The sequence below is a fragment of the Eurytemora carolleeae genome, unplaced genomic scaffold, assembly GCF_000591075.1.
Source record: "Eurytemora carolleeae unplaced genomic scaffold, Eaff_2.0 scaffold312, whole genome shotgun sequence".
In the NCBI taxonomy this organism is placed as follows: domain Eukaryota; kingdom Metazoa; phylum Arthropoda; class Copepoda; order Calanoida; family Temoridae; genus Eurytemora; species Eurytemora carolleeae.
Genome location: NW_019396208.1, coordinates 22535 through 47314, shown reverse-complemented (window position 1 = coordinate 47314; position 24780 = coordinate 22535). Strand labels below are relative to the sequence as shown.

The 24780-nt window shown below is 32.4% G+C and overlaps 2 protein-coding genes across 15 annotated transcripts in view; both read left to right on the top strand.

The window, feature by feature from the left end:
- Nucleotides 1–62: 62 nt before the first annotated feature.
- LOC111698208 (putative RNA-binding protein Luc7-like 1) lies at nt 63–13224 on the top strand. 14 transcript variants are annotated; one of them, XM_023468488.1, is made up of 16 exons: nt 95–166; nt 1135–1174; nt 1637–1725; nt 4124–4201; nt 4688–4768; nt 5153–5191; nt 6061–6150; nt 6706–6753; nt 7682–7762; nt 8121–8212; nt 8676–8726; nt 8941–9078; nt 9771–9845; nt 10045–10098; nt 11701–11798; nt 13028–13224. In XM_023468488.1, exons 4-16 carry the CDS (start codon nt 4127–4129, stop codon nt 13066–13068), a joined length of 963 nt encoding a protein of 320 aa, XP_023324256.1. In that variant the 5' UTR covers nt 95–166; nt 1135–1174; nt 1637–1725; nt 4124–4126; the 3' UTR covers nt 13069–13224. The 14 variants fall into 14 exon arrangements, 7 of the variants coding, with proteins under 7 accessions (XP_023324251.1, XP_023324249.1, XP_023324250.1 ...); XR_002764490.1 differs by lacking the exons at nt 1135–1174; nt 11701–11798; nt 13028–13224 and adding exons at nt 10216–10278; nt 11402–11516 and having other exon boundaries at nt 63–166; XR_002764489.1 differs by lacking the exons at nt 1135–1174; nt 11701–11798; nt 13028–13224 and adding exons at nt 10216–10278; nt 11381–11516 and having other exon boundaries at nt 63–166.
- Nucleotides 13225–16433: 3209 nt separating this feature from the next.
- Nucleotides 16434–24780, top strand: part of LOC111698218 (tight junction protein ZO-2) — a gene marked incomplete at its 3' end in the record, with an annotated part of 30767 nt that continues 22420 nt past the window's right edge. The window contains 3 exon segments of the mRNA XM_023468499.1: nt 16434–16573; nt 19305–19364; nt 19428–19476. Coding sequence (XP_023324267.1) covers nt 16494–16573; nt 19305–19364; nt 19428–19476 — 189 coding nt within the window.

The window sequence follows — 24780 nt, the reverse complement described above, 5'->3', positions numbered from 1 at the left end:
AATTATAATCATGGTACATAGCATGATTCCATCTAAATTGGTAATGTTCTAGAAAACGATATCGGGACCCCCCTGCATGCATAAGTATCAATGTATTTCAGAAGTATGACGGCAACCGACCAGATGCGGGCTATGCTGGATGCCATGATGGGGACTGCTAGGAATGGTGAGTTCATCTTCTAATTTATTCTATTAAAATTATTAAATCTGGAAGTGGTTCTAAGTTAAATCTTTCAAACTCATTGGAGGAAATGGGGTCTAGACAGAACGTCAAATGTTAAATTGTTTTAAGTGATTTTTAGGGGCAGATAAATATATAACTGAATAAAAGTATCAATAATGTGTTAAACTTGTGAAATAGATGTCCAATTCTGAATTATTAAATCACTCTTGAAAATTTACCCCTACCCCTACGAATGATAAAACATATGGTCCAAAGTTTTCTTTTTCGGAATTTGTGGTATATTCCTAGAGAACTATTTTTGGACCCCCCTCCTTGGATCTTAAATGACATGAATCATAAATGTAAGACATGTGGCCGCAGCGCTCGGCCCTCTAGCCTGTTCTAGCCGCAGCGCTTGGCCCAGAAAGTGTCTTAACCTAACCTATATAACCCTAAATAACTAAAAAATAATAATAATAAATTTGCTGATAAATAAATAGTCATGTACAAAATTACTAGCGCCGAATAATCGATTTTACCATCTTGGGTAATTTCCTAGAGAACAATTTTTTTTTTTTTGGGGGGGGGGGGTCCTAAAATCGTTATCTGATCATATCCGTATGCCTTGTCTCTAAGGGAAGAAAACGTCAGACCAATCTTATTTTAAGAAGCCCTATGTAATAAGTGGAAATTTGTTTTATTCTGAAGTACACATCGCTAAAATTAAGATGAATTTTTTTGAACAACAGCTTTGGTAGAAAAATAACACTTGAATCAAATTTATCTCCTCCCCATAGTTTATTTTCAACCCCGTGGAGGGGTTTCCGCTTATGAATAGATAATAATATGTAAATAATAACTTGGATTACAATTAACCCGTTGTATCGGTATCGGTGGTGATGGGGTTTACAAGAAGTTGTTTCAGGTTGCACTGGAAAACGTCACAAATATTATGACATTCATATTTTTAGGAGATTGCCGGTTTTTACGCCTAGCCACCCTCCAGTTTACGTATGAATAAAATTTTTTTTTTTGGGTTAAAAAGCTGATCAAATACTTTTAAAAACACAATTCTTAATATTTTGCTCAGCTTTTTAATCTTTGTAAGAACTCGAAGGTGTTGGTACGTATACGCAAAATTGCTGAATTTATAAAACATCGTCCTCAACAATTTTACGGGTACGTACATTCAACCAACTCAACTTGTACAACGGACCGGGTACGTAATTGAGATATTGTACATTAGATAATCACAAAATATAAATATCTTTAATTCCGAGAAAGCTCACACATGAAAATTTCGTTGCTTTGTGATTTTAAAGATATTTCTGAGTATTAAAAACCCCGAATGGAAAAGAGAAAATTCTCTCTCCTCCCTTCCCTAGAACTGGAGTTTGGGTGAGTGAAGATTGTATTATTATCCTTGAAATATTTCCTAGTTTAATCCTGACTAATAATTTCTAATTAAACTAGGTGAAGCAAGTAGTGTGAGGTTTAACGATCATAATGTTTGTAAATCCTTCCTTCTCAGCTGCTGTCCTCACGATTTACTCGCAGCTACGGTAAGAATAATGTGTGGAGTTTACATCGTCTATACGCAATATCCACTCTACTTAACTTTACAAACTTTCTGACCTACGACCAGGCGCGCAACTAGACATTTGGTTAGAGGGGGGCTAGGGGGAAATATGAAAAAAATTTTGGCCCCCCCCTAAACATTTTTAGGGGGGGGCAAGAAAAATGTGTTTTATACTTAAACAATAAAAAACTAACCTTACCAACCGGATATTCAGTTATAAGTCAACACATCAGATATAAAATGAAACAAGAAATCTATTCTGGTCAGGGGCGGATACAGGGGGGGGGCGGGGGGACATTCGCCCCCCCTGACAGATTCAGGGAGGGGCGTAGCCCCCACCCTGAATTTGGAATTTTTTGTTCTTATTTCAGAATAGCTTCTCAATAGCATGCTTAATTCGGAAAGAAACCCTAGTGCAAAACAGGAAAAATATCTGTCTTAATAAACTATAATGTGTGAAAAGTTAAAAATCTAGTTTTTTAGTCTTTAGTCATTAATTTTCACTCTTTTTGAGTCTTTTAAGTCAAAAAAAATTTTCGCCTGCGCCGCGATTTTTGGTTCCTAATTCTGAATTTTTTTGTTCCTAAAAAATCTTGCCCCCCCCCCCTTCACTTAAATCCTTTATCCGCCCCTGATTCTGGCATAAATCACAAAAATAATTAATTTTCAATACAAATTACATATATATATATAAATTTTCATTAGTTATCCATAAATCAAATATGTACATTGTACTCAAAAACTGACAAGAAATGCCTTTTATTAAAAATTCATGATTTTACATGAAAAATATTTTTTTTAATATGACACATCACACAATATTTGCGGTGAACATGTAGGATTAATTGAATAGTTGTACTACAGTATTAAAGCAATATCATAATATGTGGCAGAACTGATAGTGAAAATATCTAAAAAATACTTGATAAACCCCCTTTCCCTTTCCCAGGAAAAAACAGCATAATGAAAAAAAACAATGATTAAGGCACATTGGAACCTTGTCAAACTGTTCTTATCTACGGCAGTAGTTAGGCTCGGAGACGAAGGGGGTCTGTATGTGTGTATATGGTGTATTAAGTGCTATATGGATTGAACTATAAGCTCAATAAACTAACGTTCAATTATCTTTTTTTATTTTAGGATTAGAGCTCTTAAATTTCCTCAGGGTCAGGATTCATGAATCGCTAAATTGCAAAACAGGGTGGACTTCGTCATTTCTTGCCCCCCCCCACAGGGGGGGGCAAGACTTCTTAAGGGAGGGGCATGCCCCCCCCTTAGTCAGGCTAGGGGGGGGCCTGGCCCCCCTGGCCCCCCCCCTAGTTGCGCGCCTGCCTACGACAGCTGTTTTATTTTCTATTTTTGAGGGTTAGGTTAGTTTAAGACAAGTTCTGGGCCAAGTTCTGCGGCCAGGACAGACTAAGGGGCCAAGCGCCTCGGCTAGGACAGGTTAGGGGGTCAGGCGCTGAAGCCATATATCCAACTTAATGCTGTATAACCTCTTGCTAGTAGGTCGTAAGTTGTAGTATAGCGGATGTGGCGTAGGTCATAGGTGGAGTATAGCGCATATGCGTTGGTCGAAAGGTACCCCATCGATTAATGGTAAGGTCATTAATTGTAACACTCCCTCCTTTTACTGAATTACTGGAGGAGGAGGAATGCTATTCCAACTAGAAGGGGGGGGGGGGGGTCAACTTGCAGGATGTTAGCTTTCTTGATAATTTCCCTTAAAATCTTTTTATCTTAACCAATAATATGACAATATTATACGTTAAAATCTCTTAGAAAGATCGGGTTACTAAGCTTGGGCAGTTTATCAATGATTTCAACTTATCACTCGAGGTTTTAAACAACTGGAATTTTTGCCATAATATATTTCTTTTTTAAACCACATCTTCAGATGGCTAATGAATATCTGTATTTGGAGAACACATTAAAAGTTAATAATCAAAATAGTCATATTGTGCTGGCAAGTTTATTATACCTTTCTCCGATAGAATTTCGGGGACTGATTTTTGATGAATTGGGGGGAAACGGACATTAAAAGTCTAGGTTTCCATTCCCCCTTTTTCCCCAAAAAAGTCAATTATTTCCCCTATAGACCCTTTTTTTAAATTCAGGGGAAAAGTTATAATTTTTATTTGTGCATTGCGCAAGCATACCTAACTTATGGGAAGGGTGACTGATTTTTAAAAAAGGGTGGGGGGATTTTTCATGAAATTATACACCCCTGTTCTCAACATTTTTTAACACTCGAAAAAAGTTAAGAAAAAAATCTAAATGTTGCTTTATCAATCATCAATAATTTAAAACGAAGACCTGATTTTCATGTTTCCTAATTATTGTTTGAACACAGATTAATGACATTTTTTTCTTTTCTTTAGAGAATGGATATTGGAGAGTGCAGTCGGATTCATGATCTGGGGCTCAGGGCTGATTACGAACTAGCGCAGAAATCTAAGGTTAGTTTTTTTAACATTGAAAGTCGCAAAGAAGACATTTTTTACTTAAATGAATGCGTTACACTTAAAGACCTTTTTTTTTGGAGTTATCTCAAGACATTAACTTGCATGTGATTGTGCAGGACTTTACTTCATGGCATATTTTATGAATTTGTGACAGATTTTATGAGTCTAACTGTAAAATGACATTTTTTTCTTTATTAATGAATATAGTTTTAAGGATCCATTTCAGCTCTAATTTCTTTCTAAATTTCTAAATACTTTCTTTTTCTTCTAATTCTCATGTAGAAACCTAAATAACCATTAGTTAGCACAAAAATTGCATCATGTGAGAGAATGGAAAACTTCTCATGTTAAGATTGATATTTTGCACTTGGATGCGGATCCTAAACAATGATTGAAATGTTTACACAAAATAAAATAGCACATTCTCCAGTAGTTTGCAATCATTTCTATCATTTCAAAGGAAGTAATTTGTTTATTTAGGATTATTTCTACGATGTTGACGCATTTGAACACTTGTCTGCATTTGTGGCAGATTGTGATAGGAAAACTGAAAGCTCCAAGGTAGTATCCCTTCCCACTTAGAGTGGAATCCAAAAAAAAATTAACTAAGACAAATGGTTTTGACATACATAACACAGTCATTTTGATATTTAGGTTTTTTAAGTAAGCTATTTCTCTTGTTAAATCATTAAAATTTGATTTGGCTTTCTTAAGATTTTCAACCAATTCCGGAAGCTTTGTTGTCAATATTTATCTAAAATCATTATCGAAAACTTCAACTATGAATAAAATGAATTCAAAAAGGACATCGTAAGTATTTTTTGTAATACAAAACTCGTTTTATTATTCTCTGAAAAAAAATCTGTTCTTTTAAACGTTATGAGGTGGCTTGAATAATGATATTTTTAGTGAGGATTTATAGAAAATAATTTAATTATATTTTAGATCAAGCTTGCAGAGACACAGGAAATGCTCAGCGATGAGGTAAAATTATATGATTAGGCTTTTCGCTTTTATATATATTATATACTAGCTCAAGTGCCCGGAGTTGCCCGTGGAATTTCTTTAAATCAAATTAAAATTTAAAGTCCGGTTTTTGAAAAAGAAAAAATTTGGACCCTTATAGCCTATCTCACCCCTGGGCTACCTATGAATTTACTCTAAAAAGATTCAACCCATTCGGTCTAAGGGAACATATATACAAATGTCTTGTTTTATTATATAGATTTGTTAATATATTTATATCATATGTGTTAGCTATAGCTGGCCAAACGGCTACACCAAATTGGCTGACATTTTTTGAGGAAACCCACGGGTGTCCTGCAACAAATTTTTTTAAATGAATTTTTTTCTCAATTCGAAATTTTATTTGTCAAAATTCGAAATTTTATTTTCACGGGCAACGCCGGACACTAGTTTGATATAGATGGGGGGGTGGGGTGTCTTTGAAAATCGAATTTTTCTGTTTGTAAAAAATCGGGTTGGTATTTAAAAATAAAGCAACTGTTTTCTGACTATTTTTGTTTTGATATTTTATAAATCACTTGTTCCAAGTTAATATACGGATTTTTCTCTCTCTCAAAATCATTTCAAAATGACTCTCACAGTCCTCATTTTTTAGGGGGCAGGGGGCGCGTTTATTAATGCAATGTGACCGTTAAAAAAAAATCAGATCTGACTTTCATTGGACTTTCATTGGACTTTAATTGGACTTTAATTGGACTTTCATTGGACTTTCATTGGACTTTCATTGGACTTTCATTGGACTTTCATTGGACTTTCATTGGACTTTCATTGGACTTTTATTGGACTTTCATTGGATTTGATTAAATTTTGATTTGATTTGATTGTAGGTGACAACTAAAGCAAACCTAGTTCATGATCTGGCAGAACAAATAGGGAAGAAGTTGGCTTCAGCTGAGCAGATGGGCGCAGAGGGAGAGGTGAATTTAACAAATTAACGGAGTCTTTGCAGCAAACTCGGGGAAAAAAAAATAAACCATTAATTGCTTTAAAAAAATTGGCTCCAAAACTCAAATCTGAACTGTTGAAAAAAGAGAAATTATCAAAAATGTCATAATCTCTGAATGGTTAATCAAGTTGTTGCATAAAAATAAGTAAAAAAATAAGAAAAATAATTCGAAAATTCTTCTTCTGTTTAAAAAAATATCTTCAAAAAAAATGTTTATGGCCTTGATCCGGATTATTTTTTTTCCAGTGCGGATCTAGGATCCGGATCTGGATCCGCATCCTCATTAAAATTAAATGGATCCTAAGCACTGCCTATGTCTTTGCAACCGGGTGGTGTAATTTGTAAACCTTTGACATTTCAAACCTAGATTATTTGATTTATTAAACATGAGAAGATGTGCTCCTGGATACTGATATATGTTTAATAACTCTGATATAATTAGCCATAAAAATGTAAACATGTTTTACTCTCTAAAATGTTTATTATTTATTTTTTTATTTTTTTATTGATTTATGTATTTATTTAGGTTGAAGAGAGCATGAAACTTATGGAGGAGGTGGAAGAAATAAGAAAGGTAAATTAAAAAGGATAAAATAATGTCAGGAGGCTATTATATCAAATAATGATGATTGATTAACAAAGAACATTCACATACCATCAATCATCATGTTTATTTGTCAGTTTAAACCAATAAACCTTCAGCTAAGGGTTCTTAAATTATTAACTAAATATTGCAGATGTAAAAAAAAGGGCCAAAGTTTTTTTTTGTAATTTAGGGGTGTATAATTATAAGAATTACTGAAATGATATTTGATAAATTAAAGGGTATTGGCTTACGTTGAAAAATATTCGATAGTGATTTGTACTAATCTTACTTCTCTCTGTTGCGTCTATTATGAGAAAATTGTATGAAACGACTCATGCCGAAGAACGCTAAAAAAGTACAAATTCAGAAAGTTGCAATATTCGACTCAGATCGTAAAAAAAGTAAAAAAGACACCCATCGACAACTGAAATTGTCGTTAAAGTACATCATATATATATATATAACAATTAATGAACATTATAAAATATCAACTATACACGAATGCATCGAAAAAAATCGATGATTATAGGTTGTAATATCTGAATGAAATGTTTGGAATTAAATTGATTGTTTACTATCCGAGTTGAATATTGCAACGAATATTGCAACTTTCTGAATTTGTATGGACGCTACGTTCTTTGGTATGAGTCTTTTTAAATAATTTTCTCCTTACAGACGAAACAGATGGACGTAAGATAAGTAATATCACGATCGAATATTTTTCGACGTAAGGCTATACCCCCTTTCATTTTTCGTGAACACTCTCTTTAAAGGCGAGTTTTTCATTTCCCGCGCGTTGGGGAAATATTATCTTTAAGCCGTGAGGAGGAATGATTTTTTATGAAATAAAAACCCCGGTGATTTCAAAATGATTTCCACTTTCAACAGGGAATTGTTGACTTTTCCTTTTTACAAGGTGAAAGCGGAGGCTGAGCAAGATTACAGGAACTCGATGCCGGCCTCGAGTTATCAACAACAGAAACTTCGAGTCTGCGAGGTGAGAAGGAAAATAGGTTAAGACTAATCCCCCAGTGTTCTTATTTTTTAGATTTACCCTCCCCCCCTTCCCCTTGTGAGGTGAGGGGGGAGGGTTGAATGAAAAATTTGACTTTTTGTTTGGCACTTCCCGGTGTCGTGTTTGAATTTTCCTAGGATCCGAAAATCATTAAGTTTCCTCTTAAAATCATTTATTTTGATCGCCCTATTCAGTTTTAAAAAAGGCGGAGAGGAGGATACTTCTAAACAAAATATACACCCATTGCTATTTTCATATTCATCATATTTCCACGGAATGAAGGTGGATGTTTATTTTCTTTATATTTAAAAAGAACAATGAATTTAAAACTATTATTTAGGTATGTTCTGCTTACCTCGGTATTCACGATAACGATCGGCGGTTGGCTGACCATTTCGGCGGGAAACTTCATCTTGGATTCATTCAGATCAGGTCGGTTGCGTTTTGACAAATTTTGCAAAATATAAGGGGTTCATATTATCATTAGATTACTACTTCATATTAATTTTGTATTCGGAAACAAGCTTTAATGTACTGTGGTATTTTCAATTAACAGTATGGAAGACACGGTCATTTTGACCATCTTTAAACTTGTAAAATTATGACAAATTCTTCATTGCCTCCAGAACATTGATTTGCAAGGCACCCTAATAAGTAAAGTACAATTGAGAATAATCAATTACCGGTTAAAAATTATGAATATCTCATTTATTCTTTATCAATCAAAAGATTAAAAGATACCGTAGTAAATCGTACATGCCGATCACTAAAAATCACACTTGAAATTAAAATTTTTAAACGATTATAAATTAAATTACTGAATATTCAATTTTAATGTTTTTTTAACAGATAGCTTTGGTCGTTACGGAAAAACTTTTAAATATTTATTTTTTAGAGAAAAACTAGAAGAATTGAAGAAGAATAAAGATGAAAGACTTATTTTGAAGTAAGTAGATCTACAAAGTACACGTTATTCAGCGGGGATCCATGTAGGTTATCAAAAGTCATCAACTTTAGTTTGGAAAACTCAATTCTGGACTCTAAAATGTATTTCTTCGGTCTAATACAAGTCACTTTCCGGAATTCCCCCCCCCCCCCGTCCAATAGACGAGTCTTCTAAATCTATTACTGGAGATTTCTCAATTTTTTTTTCGTTTTAGACGCGAGGCGAAAATGTTTGAGATGGAGCGCGGCGAATATGAGATAGAAAGACCTCCGCCCCCGGAGGATAGGCGGAGACGAGAGAGAAGTAGGGATAGAAGTCGAGAGAAGAGAAGGAGAAGTAGGTCAAGAAGCAGGTAAATTATTCGTCAGCTGTCGAGGATTTCTAGTTTTTCTTGAAAATTTCGAGGATTTCAGCAATTTGTTTAATTTTTATAAATCTATATATAAAGGCTTGTTTGTCTGTCTGTTTGTCTGTTTGTTTGTTTGTATCCAATAAACGTCAAAACGGCTGAATCGATCGGGCCCAAATTTTTTGTGGGACATCACATGACCACAGGGAAGGTTTATGAAAAATCAAAATTTCAAATATTTGTCTCCATCAAAATTCGATCGTCATTAAATTTTTAAAAATTTTGAAAATCCGCGAAATTTTTTGTGAAAATCCGCGAATTATTTTTGTTTTGTTTTACGATGTACACAAAAAGAACAGGTTCACAACTAATTTAGAAGATGGGCGCGAAGCGCCCTCTAAGGCTAGAAAGAAGGGCGCGAAGCGCCTTGAATTTCTAGTAAATAAGATAAGCATTTATATTTAACTAGCAAAAGTGCCCGGCGTTGTCCGTGGAATAAAAAAATTGAAAAAAAAGTTTGAATTTTTTAGCTTATGTTACCCCCGGGATACCTGCACTGCTGTGTTCCCTCAAAAAATGTCAGCCCATTCGATCCAGCCATTTGGCCGGCTATAGGGAACATGTATACGCATGTCTTGTTTTATTTATAATGATTAAATGACTGGCTGAATCAAGAGTGAACTGATTGTTTCTAGGGATCGAAGGAAACGCAGCAGGAGTAGAAGCAGGGGACATAGAAGACACAAGAGATCAAGATCAAGGGAGAGAAGGTGATCATTCAGATCATGCAGATACCGATCAATCAGATCATAATGATCGTTCAGATCATCAAGAAAAGAAGAAACAGATTGTAACAGAGCTTTTATCTTTTTTTTTCTTACAACAAGGAATTTAAATTATGGAAGGAAGATTGTTAGTGTTTGGATTTTCAAGTATTTTTTGTTTTTGAGTGAATTTTTTGTTATTTAGACGCAGGTCTGGGTCCAGAAAACGACGTGTTTCACAGGGTCAACATGATTCTGAGTAAGTTTTTAGGTCTGCTGCATGAATGTGAAGGTTTCTGGTTCTAATTTAAAACACCTTCTTTAATATTTAGAATTATAACACAAAAAGAGATATTATCAATCTGGATTTTTTTAGGAAAAACTAAAATATTGACGAAGAAAACTAAACCCCGGGGTGCATGGGTAACATTATAAAAAGGTATCAGTACAAAAGTCGGGACAGTACAAACGTCGGACCAGTACAAAAGTCGGGACAGTACAAACGTCGGACCTGTACAAAAGTCGGGACAGTACAAACGTCGGACCAGTACAAAAGTCGGGACAGTACAAACGTCGGACCAGGACAAAAGTCGGGACAGTACAAACGTCGGACCAGGACAAACGTCGGACCAGGACAAACGTCGGACCAGGACAAAAGTCGGGACAGTACAAAAGTCGGGACAGTACAAACGTCGGACCAGGACAAACGCGTCGGACTAGTACAAACGTCGCGGACTGGTATAAATGTCGGACAGTACAAACGTCAGACCAGTACAAACGTCGGACTAAAGTTATTTCCTTTTACCGATTGGTTTAATAAAAATCTACCCAAAAAACCCTGAGTTCTTGACACTAACTAATATTCTCATCCCTATATCTTTGCAACCTGGTATTGGTATTAACCTTTGATACTTTCAAACTTAAACTGTTCGATCTTATAGATCGGGTTGCAAAGATTAAGGCATTAAAACATCAAAGTGTGTGACAATTGAACTCATCTCCTTTTTAGTCTGTTATTTTATACAGTGTCACCTTCGAAGGATGAGACTTTATTCAGTTGTCTTTGATTTTTATCACAATAAGTGAGGGATTTTTAATTTATTTCTTTTAGCAATGGTATTTTTTCAAAATCTACCAAAGTCCGACGTATTTCCTTATAAATGCACCCGTCCGACGTTGTTTCAGTCCGACGGTCGTATCAGTGCCGACGTTTGTAACAGTCCAACGTTTGTAAGTCCGACGTTTGTACTGTCCGTCCTTTGTAACGTCCGACGTTTGTGGGCCTAACGGTTGTAGTGGTACCTATAAAAACTTAGATTCGTGCATCTTACTCGTTCCTTGTAAAATATCTAGTTAGGTTAGGATACGGATTAACAGGGTTTAATGAAAGCAGTAAGTAAGGGGATGGTTCGTGGATATCTAAACTATTGTAAGAAGGGACTGTTCATGGGTTTCTAAACTATTGTAAGAGTAAGGGACTGTTCATTGGTTTCTAAACTATTGTAAGAGTGAGGGACTGTTCATGGATATCTAAACTGCAGTTCCTTACTCCAACTATCAAGCATGTTATAAATATAATTCAGTTGTTAATTATTCATACAAAATCTGTTGTAATCAAATGAATTGTTTGTAATATTCAGTTTCAATATATCAAAAAATAATATAGTAAAGAATGAACATTTAACCTATTATTAAAAAATGTAAATGAAACAATTGGTTTTTGTAAAACTTGGTTTAACCTTGGTGACGCCCAGGGAAAGGGACTTCTGCTTGCCAACATAAATAGAATAATCGCTTAGAATAATGTTCAAATCTTACATTAACTTCAAAATTAAGATTTGATCAAGGTTTCTAAAACTAGGGTGAAGGTTCAATGGGATAGTGTTGGAAAATCGTCTTTGCCAAGTTGCCAACTACAAACAATAATAAAGCTAAACATTTCACAAAAATGTCGAGAAGGAAGGGCGGTGTTTTTTAAATAGACTAACATCCTAAATAAAGAGACTGTAAATGAAAAGTGAAAGAGGGTATAGGCTGAAACTCAAACGTTTTAGGAGTTAAATTTATACGAAAATTTATATATATATATATGTATGGCCAATCTCACATATAAGAATACATAGCACGAGCGCATGAAATCATCTTCTGAAATGCTTGGGTTTCAGCCTATCCCCCTTTTATTATTCCTGTACAGTCCCTTTTAATCAATAGAAATGTTATTTTCTAATCCAGGAAACACGTTTGGTTTAGGTTTTAGTAACTATTCTTAGTTTAAAGTAACTAAAAATAATTCTTGCCAAAATGTAAAGTTTAAAACCTGTTGTTTCAGGGACTTCATGGTCAACCGAAAATCTGCTGACTGAATTTTAAATTACTGCAAACTGGTTTTCAAATTTTAAATTATTGCAAACTGGTTTTCAAATTTTAAATTATTGCAAACTGGTTTTCAAATTTAAAATTATTGCAAACTGGTTTTCAAATTTTAAATTATTGCAAACTGGTTTTCAAATTTTAAATTATTGCAAATTGGTTTTCAAATTTTAAATTATTGCAAACTGGTTTTCAAATTTTAAATTATTGCAAACTGGTTTTCAAATTTTAAATTATTGCAAACTGGTTTTCAAATTTTAAATTATTGCAAACTGGTTTTCAAATTTTAAATTATTGCAAACTGGTTTTCAAATTTTAAATTATTGCAAACTGGTTTTCAAATTTTAAATTATTGCAAACTGGTTTTAAAAATTTTAAATTACTGCAAACTGGTTTTCCATTTAAAGGAACTATACGCGTAATTTAAAATGTTCCTCCGTTCAAAGATGGTAATGTCCGTTACACAACGCTAACTTTAGAAACTTTGTCTGATCAAAAATTCATGAACAATGAATATAATTTTGAAATTTGAAATTTTTAGTTGTGGTTTTTCCTTATTGAAGTTACTTGATCATTTTTACTGCTGGTGAACCTTTATGAATAATCTGTATTCAACATTTTTAAACCTAGAAAAACAGTAATTTCATTAACAGCATTTATTTTAAAAGAATTAAGGGTACTGTGTGAATGGGCATTGCCATCTTTACATGGAAGGTCATGTGAAATTATGCGTACAGTCCCTTTAATAAAAATTTTATCTACCAGTAATTATCAAAAGGGCTTTAAATAGAAAAATTGTAAAAATAAAATCTGAACAGTGAACATCCTCCCTTCTCCCCGCCCCTCTAAAACAACTTAGTATTATGTTTTCTTGTCAATCATGAGTTAAGAATATTTTTGTGATGATTTAAACTTTATTTTTGTTCTTATAAATTACATGATTGAATGATGTTATGTCAATGACTTGTATTATTTATAAATGTGAATTATGTTGAAATAAAATTTTAAAAAATCTCTTCTTCAATTGTGAATATTATCATACAGTGTGAACTTTACAATAGGAAGACGACCTTAAAGCAATACTCCCGTGTATTCTATGTTTCAAAGCTCGGATCCGGGTCCATGTTTGGTAATCTCTCATAGCTCGGATCCGGCTCCATGACTGGTAATCTCTATATAGCCCGGATCCGGATCCATGCCTGGTATCTCAATTTAGCTCGGATTGATTCTTCGAAGACGAAGTTTGGCAAGTAAAAAAAGCCTAATAGCATAAACATCGAAAAAAAGTAATAGCAGTCAAATTTCTATAATTTTAAAGTTCAGACACTTTCTTTTTTATATTAATTCATATCCACCGTACACTTTTACTGACATTCTAATTCGCATGGAATGATGGAACTGGCATAAGAGATTGTAATGCAATATAAACTGTTCTTTATATCCTACATCTGGTCTGGAAGGTCTGGTGTACATTGTATCAGGCTTGCAATGGAAACCAGAAAACATTGGAATAAAGGCCAACCTTTAAGATATTATTTATTTTTGATGACGTCGGACAAACTAACAAAATATAAATCGAATAAAAGATTTTCAATCTGGTTGATAGAAAAAAAATCCGATTGCCTTCTGTTTATTTACAGGGTTATCCACAAAGGGAGAGACTATGAAGACGACTTGAATGTCGTCTTTCAATGGTATTTAATAATTGGACAAAGAAAGAAAGAAATGTATAGTTGAAGGGAATCATGAATATAAGGAAACAGCATAAATTCCGCACAGTCGTCTTTTAAGTCACATCCTTTGTAGGTAACCATGTATTGTATATATCCTCATCACTCCTATAGAAAATAATCAAAACTATATTGCATGGTCAATGAAAATTGTAACAATTTAAAAATGCAATATATTGAATTATGTAATTTAATGAACAGTTTTTAACTTATAGGATTCTTAATAAGCTTACCTTCTCCCATTGTTGACAAAACTGCATATTCATTTCTATTATTTTACTTTGTCAATTTCTAACTTTTCTATTTTACAGAGTGTCCCAGTAAACATGGGAATTTAGAGACGACTTGAATATCGTCTTAGATTTCCGATAATTGATAAATGACATAAAATGCATTAAATCTAATGAGCTTTCCAAAATGTGTTTCCCTTTTTTGTTTCTATAAAATTGACTGAGATATAAAACATTTAAATAGTTTGTTGATTTATAATAAATAGGAATCTGGACAAATATCCTAACATCTCTGGCAATTTTGAAGATAAAAAAAGGTAGACCACATTTTGAAAATTCCGGAGACCAGTACTGTTCGGTGTTAAATGTTTTAAATGTGATACTTCTCAATTATGTTTACGAAATAATTCCACATGGAACAAACGACATGAGCTTTTTTTTATTAGATATTGAAAAGAAAGAATTTGTTTAGAAATTAAATATTACTAGGAAATTTCTATAATTGTTATAGGATATAGGAATTATGAATACTTAAACATATTATATTTTTTTGCTTGTTTTATACATTTATATCCGTTGTCATCGATAATGCGATATTTTTTATAGAGGCAATTCAGCGCCTATACATTTTTCCAAATGTATAATCTATAATCAAAGATAATATATATATAGATATGCAGGCAGGTAGAAACCTCCTTCCTAAATTGCTTGTAGCAGACAACTAATTTTTGAACCTCTGAGAAAATGTGCAAGGAGAGACATCTATAGCAAATTGATTACTTTCTATATTCCTTTCTCCCCTTGCTGCTATCTGTAGGAAATACGCATTTGTGTTATATAAACATACAGTACGCGTATTGCATCCTCTATAGTTCAAGTGTTGCTATCTGGACCTGTTTGACCAATAAAATTAAATTTCAAGGTAACACAAACATACAGTACGCGTTTTGCTTATGTTATGATCAGATCAGTTGTAATTTGTCCTAGACTCGATGTACTTTTATAGTCATAATTTTTATTTAAATTGCGTTAATTTACGTATGCCATTCAGTACAACTTGCACATTTAAACTTTGTCTAGTCAAATTCCTACCTCAGTTTTATTTGCATTGATTAATTTGTTTCATTAAGTACAATATGCAGTATACATTGTTGATACTATAGTACGCATTTAGTGTTATCACGCATAAACAAAGTGATAAATTAGCATCAATCCAGAGGATAAAATGCCATGCGTACGACAGAGATGGTGCTGTTTGCACATTTTCTCAAGACCTCTAAATTTATACCTGCCTGCATATCTATATATATATTATCTTTGTCTATAATCAATATAGAAATATCAACAATTGAAACTCTTTATTTTGAAACAATGAAACAAGTTTAGTTCAGGAAATGAATATTATTATCATCATTATAATTTGTTAACAAACCATGTTCTATCAATATAGGAAATTTGTTAATTTTTTAATGAAATATTTTCAATTAATAAAAAATTTGACAAATACAGTGTGTCCCAATAAACATGGGAATTCAGTGACGAATTAGATATCGTCTTTTTAAATAATTCTTTGATTTAGTATGATGATACCTTCTGAGAAAGCTGTGATCTGTAAGAGTTTCGTCTGCTATGTTCACAATTTGTTTGTTTATGTTTTGACTGCATACGGTAACACGGTTGTACTTAGTAAAACGAGAAAATTGCAGTATACAAACAGAGTAAACTTATCCGTCTTCACTGTTCATCTTGCGGAGACATTATAGACACATCTTTACAGTCTTTTACCCTTTTCATAAAAAAAACTCTAGCAGACATAGTAATATTATGGCTTTTGAAATTAGGTATTACAATGCTAATTCATAACAAAGACGATATCCAATTCGTCACTGAATTTTCATGCTTTTTGGGACACCCTGTGTAATAAATATTTCCCATTAATATTCCTATTCCTATTCAATTCTAACATATTACAAATATTTGAATGCACATATAAAAGGTTAAGTATAAAGTTACACGTTGATCTCATTATGTAATCTACCTATCTAAACCACTAGCACAATTACTACACTATCAAAAGTATAAACTTACTATACAGGGTGTGTCTGGGAAAATGTTATTGATCAAGATTTGTATTGTTTATCTATCATCTTTTTTGCCATAATTTTTAAAATTTTTTAAATATTAAAAAAAAATATACTTTTTTTCGTAGTTTTATTGTTTGTTAATTATGACTCCCCCTGTAGATGAGGAGGTATATTCCTGAAGCCAGTAGTTTGATAAAATCCCCCAAATTAATCACGTTCAATCGAGATCTCCCAGCTATCATGAGTATTTCAAGTTTTTTCGGAATAAAGCGGGATAGAGATAAGTTCAAGAGATCGAGCTACAGAGCTAGCAAATACAGGTATTATTGGGCTTTCTCAATCCTAATATTTAATATAATATATATAATATTTAAATATAAGGCGGCTCTACAAAAATTCACGATATTCATCACTTATTCATCACAGCTTTCTAGTCCGCAAACTAGCGTCTGTAATTGTAAATTTGCAATCACTGCTTTTATCCGATGACCATAATTTGTACATATATTGTTATCATTTAACCTGTGAACTATTTTAAAATATACATTATTATTATTATCAATATCCTTTAAATTGTATTTCTAAAACTAAAGTTTGCTAATTTTATCCAACCTAGAAAAATTTAAACATTTTTTCGGAAACATCTAACAAGAGGCCAATAAAATCTAAAATTATTATAATTTAATTACATTATATGTGAGCCATTATATAATAAAATATAAAACTTTTAATTTTAGAATTAGAAAGAAATTATTGTTTTTTTGTGTTTAAAAATAATTTGACAAATTAACACGTTTATGCAAAGACGATTTTCTCTATTAGACAAACTGGTTCCTAGATTCCAACTCTTCAATAAATCACGGGGATTCCTGAGGAAGTAGGGAAAACGTATCAAACTGTCAAATGTTTAAAATAAGTATATTTTAAAAATAGACAAATTTCATATAATTTTGAAAAAAAAATAAAGATATCTAAAATTAACTATTTATAGATACTACAATTTGATTTCATATTTAAAATTTTTAAAAGTTCATGACTATGACAAAAAGCATCAAGATCAAATAATGTCTATGCAAAGAGGCAGGGAACCCTCGGACGCCATGAGCCTCCGCTATGCAGAAAAGAGCCTCCCAGATTTGCTACGCAGAGAGACCGAGCCTCTGCTTTGCAGAAATGAGCATGCGCATGAATCAAAATGCGCCTGTATAATACAGAAAGTGTTGTTAAACTTGTGTTTTTTAGGTTTAAAAAAAGTTTTTTTTTTTAATTTTTCAACATAGTGGCATGAGAGGTTTCTCGAAGATTAGAAGTATTTATCAATTTTCATAAATAGTGCCTAACTATGACTAATAAAGTGGTATATAGAATATTAATAGAAAAAAATTTAATTGAATTGCATTTAATCTTTTAAAATCTTTGATTTAAGCGATCCTTTTTTGTAGTTTAAATTAAATCTAGAAAGTATCAATTATTTCAGTCTTAACATTTTCAAAAAATGTATTTTTTAAATCAAAGATTACAACGAAACAAACTAAATTTTACTCTAGAAATATTTCTCCAAATATCTTCATTTCTGCGTAAGAAATGTTTAAAGTTTCAGTATAAATCTTATAAACCACTTTATGAGTCATTATATATTTCTAATCATGACAATCAATAATTATAACTCTAATTTCTAGTAAAATTCTTACGCCATGGCTACGTCAAAAAAAATTTAAAATTTTTCATTACACTTAAAAACAAAGATTTAAAAAAAGCTTTGCTGTATGGCGGAGGCTCGTTTACTGCATAGCAGAGGCACGGTCTGCATAGCGGAGGCTTGGTCTGCATAGCGGAGGCTAAGTCTGCCTAGCAAATCTGGGAGGCTCGTGTTTGCATAGTGGAGGCTCCTTGCGTCCAGGCGTTCCCTCTCTCATGCAAAGGTGTCATACCATTGCGCTGGAATTCTGAATGATAAATCGGCTTTTTCTCAGACCACAGTTGTCTTTAAAAAGTAAGACTAATACCAATAAATAGCTAACGGGCCAATTAGTTTACCATGAAATTATCCAAATAAGTGAACGGTCATTTAAAGCTTATACCTTTTGTCATATAGCCAACTACATGTTGAATACTTGATTTAAGAATTTTCAGAAATAATAGCATTAAAACATCTTGGTTAAGGAATTTCAAAATGTGGTCTGCTTTCGAATACTTTCAAAAATAAAAGGACTGAAAGATTCGATCAGTTCAAGTTCAATAGATAAAATATCACAAAAACTTTTTAGAATAAAGTTACAATAACAAAGAAGGAAATCTGAAAAATTAATAAATAAAAAATGACATTTCTTATTTGCACTCCATGTTAAAGACTATCTTCAGGTCGCCGCAGCGAATATCACAAATATAGAGTTCAATTCTTCCAAAAATAAACAAACTCAAAACAAGGGAATAGGGTTTGTTTGCATTTTATCCCGACGTTTTAGGACAGTTTGTGAATAAGGCGCGTTCAAACTAAATGTTATTTATTTAGCTTTAACTAAAACTCTTAATATGATTTACAATCTGAATTTAGAATTTTGTCGTCTGTTGGAAATTTAGACTTTTAATGATATACAGGATGATTTTAAGAATAAAAACCAAAAATATTCCGTACACCATATGTTAAAGGCTAACCCCATGTTATAACTTCATGTATAAAAAAATCTAATTTTAAAATCAACAATATATATATTTCATTTATATTATGTAACAATTGATATTGTGTATAATACGGTCAATATGCTGCATCAGTGTAACTTTAAAAATGACATTTGTCTTAATGCATGCATTTTCCATAATAAAATCTCCCAATTGACCATTTACCTCAGGGCATTTTCCAAAATGTCAACCTAGAAAAGGGTTGATTTCAAATTTAAGAAAATATTAAAATCGTAAAATGTCTCTGAGAAAGTAAAAGTGTGGGTTTAAGGAGGGGAGGAAGGCCAACCACAACAATTTCTCGTCCGAGCCACAGTCTTCTCATTTTCTCGTCCGAGCCACCTCAAAATAATAATAATATAATGTGTCTAGTGGAAGAGCAAGTAAACGTGGTAGCGGTCGAGCCAGCAAACGATCAATCAAATCGAACAGGTGGACATAAAAAAAATTTTTTTTTTTAATTTTTCAAAAATTCTAAAATATCATTTTATTTAGTAAATCCCGGACCAGCACCAGACGGCTGCAAGGATATAGAACGAAAAAGGTAAATAGACGACATTTTGGATATTTCATATTCACAACTTTCAAATTTTAAAAAATCTTTTTGTTTAATGTTCTGTAGTTTTTAATTAATAGTTTACTTTTTCCTCGAATGCTCTTTCATTATATATCTGTATTGCTTTATTTCAATACCCCGTATACTTTTTATTACATACTATCTATTTGAGTATTCTATATATTTTATTTTCTCGAATATCATGTATTGTAGGAAATATTTTTTTTACATATAATGCGTTTGTAGAAATTATTTCAAAGCATACAAAACTTGTGATTCGCTTTAATCTCAATATGATACACAGAACTTTATTACACTGAAGGTTATCAGTGTGACCTTTCGACCTCGTACGTTTTTATATAACTATAGTGTACTTTATCATTCTTCCTCACTTCATCGTGAATTTCATAATGAACGTGCAATAAAGTAATCATCGTGCTATAAAGTTAAATTAGCTGTACAATATAGCACATGTGCTATGAAGTTTTGATTGGTTCCCAGATTTTCTCCAAAAAAATTAGGATATTTCCAAAATATTTTTTTTTAAATTGAAATGAAAATAAAATTGAAATCAACTTTATATTTTGACTTCTGCTTTGTTTCAAAGCTTATTTGATCTAGAAAGAGCATTGAAATAAGACAAGTACACAAACATTTCATAAAATTACCTATAACACTATTATTTTGGTTCTTGAACTTAAATTTTCTCTATATCTCGAAGGTTCTCGCCTTTTAGATTCTATTTTGTCCCGAGCTAAAGCTTGGGACAAATTTGATTTAAAAAGGCCTTAACCTTCTCGATACAGAGCTTTCTGTCCAAAAACTTAATCAACACTGCGAACAAAATAACAGTGTTGTAAATAGTTATTAGCGTTTAGATTTCAAAGGTCTTCAACATCGGGTGGCAGAGTTATAGGGATTAGAACTAATTTCCTTAGTCATGGACACAATTACGAATAATAAGATCGAACTCATCGTTCATGATCTGCATTCTAACCAGGTAACCCCAAAGACTTTGCTAATTACAATTAGCAAAGTCTTTGGGTAACCCGGGACTGTTCTATAATTAACTAAATGTCAGGTTTCTGTAGAAATATTTTCCTCTCGTAACATAAATGAAAACATTGTTTAATTAGATAAATTGATTTATTTTTTAACAAACAGTAGTCAGTATAGTCAGTACAAATGGTTTGCTCTTCTCTGCAGCATCCTGTCTCACTTTTGAAAATATGTACAATATCCATTTTTGTAAGCTGCTCCATTTCATCAATTTTTAGGAACGACATCTCTGTTCCGACAATTTCGATTACAGATTCCCAGATTTTCTAATTTGTACTCGGGGACTAACATTTGGATTGTTCAAAACAATTTCTTGAATATCTTCTATATATATATATATATAAAAAAAAGTTGTAATCTCTGTTTGTCTGTCTGTTTGTTTGTTTTGTCCGAACATAACCGATTTGCTTCAAATTTTGAATGGGGAAATCGGGAGACCTACGAGAATGTTCTTAGTTTAGTTTTGAGATTCAAAGTTGAATAGGTCGGCATTAATAGCGAAAATTAGTTTCCTGGTAAAATCGTTCCAATGCGGGTAAACGGCAAAAGTAACTTTTTGTAACCTTGGCAGCGCTGGCTTCCCAAGTTAGTATTCTATATCGCTAATCACATCTATCAATATCTTTCAAAAAGTTGGATTTATTATTTTTATAGTTGTATATGTCCATCGAATATTTTCAATCTTACTAAATAGAAACTATCAATATTTTTCGTCCGTTGGATGGTTGTGTCCAACCTAGAAACCTTTCAGCTTATATCTGCATGTATATGCAATGGCCATTTAAAGTTGTCGGCATTAACAATTGAAATTGTGGCATTCCTTCTATGTGTGTATTTCTAAATAAATCTATCTATCTATCTATCTATCTATTTATCTATCTATCTATCTATCTATCTATTTATCTATCTATCTATCTATCTATCTATTTATCTATCTATCTATCTATCTTCCTTATATCTATCTAACCGCCCGAAGTCAGGCTTCTTATTTGTTTCTTCATGTAAAGCTAAATATTTCATGATAAAGCTCAATCATATCTAATCTATGTAGCTTGTAGATTATATATGTATCATTATAAACACACACATGTCTACAATCTACATGTATTATATCATTAAAATATATTTATATTTTGTATCTTAGATTCCTATTCAATTCTACAATTTACATATATAAATTCATTAATAATTGTAAAACCATTTTTTAACATTCTTGAATTTTTTGAGGTTACTCAATTCTGACCAACTTTGCATATGGATTTATTCAAGTGAAGGGTTGAGGAATGAAATGTCGGTTAAACTGTTTAGGTGAAAACATTAAAATTCCTTAAAATGTCCGCTCAGCCCTGGGTCCAGACTACAGATGGGCACATCGTTTTTTTCTTTATACATTCAAGGATTCTTTTTAAAAATTTCCCAAGAATCTGAGGCGTTTATTAAAATTCAAAAGTGCATTCTCTATAAGGTTGCTTTCAGTACATTTTGCTAAATTTTTACGCTGATATTAAAATAGCAGGTTAAAACGATTAAATAAAAACGATTGGTTACGTTTTGATGAATCTTTTACCAACATTACCGACCCATGATTCACCAACACAGGGACGTTAAGTTACTTGACGTTCATCGGAACAATTGGTAAAATAACGACCCGCTCTACGAAGTTTTCGCAAAAAAATTGTGCATTTTCATCTCAAAAGACGATAAAATTTACTCACGGTCTCCCTCCACCAATTTTGCATACGAAACATCCCCGTTAAGCACTGTATATTTTTAATGTATGTTTAATAAACCTTGAATCTTAGAAAGCAAAAAATGCCCATCTTTAGTTGAGATCCTAAAATATTGGACAGAAGGAGTAAATATGTGCACAAGAAAAGATGAAAAATACAGGGTTACCCATAAAGGATGAGATTTAAGAGACGACTGTACAGATTATATATTGTGTGTTTCCTTACATTCATGATTTCCTGCAACTACAAACTTGTTTCTTTATTTGCCAAATCATCAAGGCAAAAAGACTTAATTTAGAAACATGTTATTAAATTCGTGGCAAATGTTAATTCTCGATTATCCTGTATTTGCAAACATGTGACTTAAGTTTTTTTTTTATTTGGCGCAGTTCATTGTCTGGTCGCACTATATATACTTACTATAGCTTGGGAACCCAGGGTTGTCCAGGGTACTCATAGTAACTCACACCGTTTACCCGCGCATGGTCGTAAATTACGATTTTAGCAATTTTTCCCTGTAAAAGTCGACCCACTCAATTTGGAATCCCAAAACCAAGATAAGAACGTAACTGTGGTTCTCCCAAGTTCCCAAGTCAAAATTGGGGCAAATCGGTGTAGGGGTTCATGAGTTATGATTGGACATCCAAAAAAACAAACAGAGATTTATAGTACTTTGTTTATTATTCTCTTTATACTTGAAATGTACTTTACATGCATTTACAGTAACATAATATTTGGATCTCTCTAAAAGGGACTGCGTCGTTGTAGTTTCCAGTAATACTCCATTTCAAGAGGGGTATGCCCGATTAACAAAGGTACCCTTTAACCCTGGTATACGATAATTGATTTAGAGATAAACTTTGTTTTTCTCTCTTGAAATCTGTTTAATTCTGACAAAGCCTCAAATCACTTTTATAGAGGAACCACAATGGAAAATAATTAAATATAAAGGAGAGAAAAAGGGACAGCTCAGGCAATATAGTTCAGACAAAGCTATTAAAGGTACCGTTGTGAATGCAACTTCATAAATGGAGGGATTTATTACTCGAATTCGTCCAGGAAAATTAAAAATAAAAATTAGATAAACGCGACTGTTATATTGCTGAAATTTAAAAAAATGCTAATGCTTTCCAGAACTATGTGAAAATTTTAATCTACAGAAAATTAAGAATCATGTTTAGATATTAAAATAAAGATATTAAAATAAAGATATTAAGTTGAACTTGTTTATTGATTGATAGAATGTAGAGAGATGGTCTAGGATAAGCACAAAATTGAGTTTAAAAAATAATAAATTCTCCATTTTAAAGACATAACAATTGCTCCTGTAACTATGGGATAATTTTACTTTTTAAATCACGAAAAAGAAAAGTTTTTACTAAGAAAAAATTAATGAATTTTAAGCACCCCGAATTTTCCCATTGGCAATACGTGCTCATTAATATTCATTTCAAGGCAGGGAACTTTTTAGATACATTTTTCATTTATACAGTTTTCCATTTTGGTATTTTTCCCTATTTTTAAATTTCTTTTAATCCAAAATTTATACCCTAGAACTAAGAAGGTTCAAATAATTTAAAAAAAGTGTTCTCGAAAAAATGAAAGGGGGTATAGACTACCGGCGAAAAATAATCGCTTTTGATCGCTAGTAATCTTACTTCAATCTGTTGCGTGTCTAGGGACAAAATTGTTAAAAACGACTCATACCGCAGAACGTATCGTCCATACAAATTCAAAATGTTGCAACATTCAACTCAGATCGTAAAATAATCAATTTAATTCCAAATTCATTCAATACCATTAGTCCTCGACTATTTTTCGACGCATTCGTATATAGTAAATATTTCATAATATTTTTGATTTTTTTTTTTTAAAATAATTTTTCGCTGGCGCTGGACTTTTGAACATTCCTGGAAAATATGAAAATGTCGTCTTCATTATCAAAAATTCTTGAAACAGGAATAAATGTTTTCAAAAATAACTCTCAGATCATGAAAAATTAAAAATATTATGAAATATAAACTATATACGAATGCGTAGAAAAATAATCGATGATTATTGGTTGTAATATCTAAATGATTTTTACGATCTGAGTTGAATGTTTCATCTTTCTGAGTTTGTATGGACGCTACTTTCTTCGGTATGAGTCGTTTTTAACCATTTTCTCCTTACTGACGCAACAGGTAGACGTAAGATTAGTAGCGATCAAAAGCGCTTATTTTTCGCCGTAAGCCTATACCCCCTTTCATTTTTCGCGAAAACTCCCTGTAAGTTAATTATTTTTTTTTGCATTTTAATTTACTCTTTACTGCCTGATTTAAAGTGGCTGTTAAGTTAATGCAAGTATGATGTATGAAGATATTTTTTTATGTTTAAAATTTTGCATATCCACTATCCAGTAGTGTCTACTTTCTAGTGGCTAGTGTCGAATGTCGAGTCTCGAGTGTCTACTGCCGAGTGTCGAGTATCTAGGTAGTGTCGAATGTTTAGTGTTTAGTGTCTT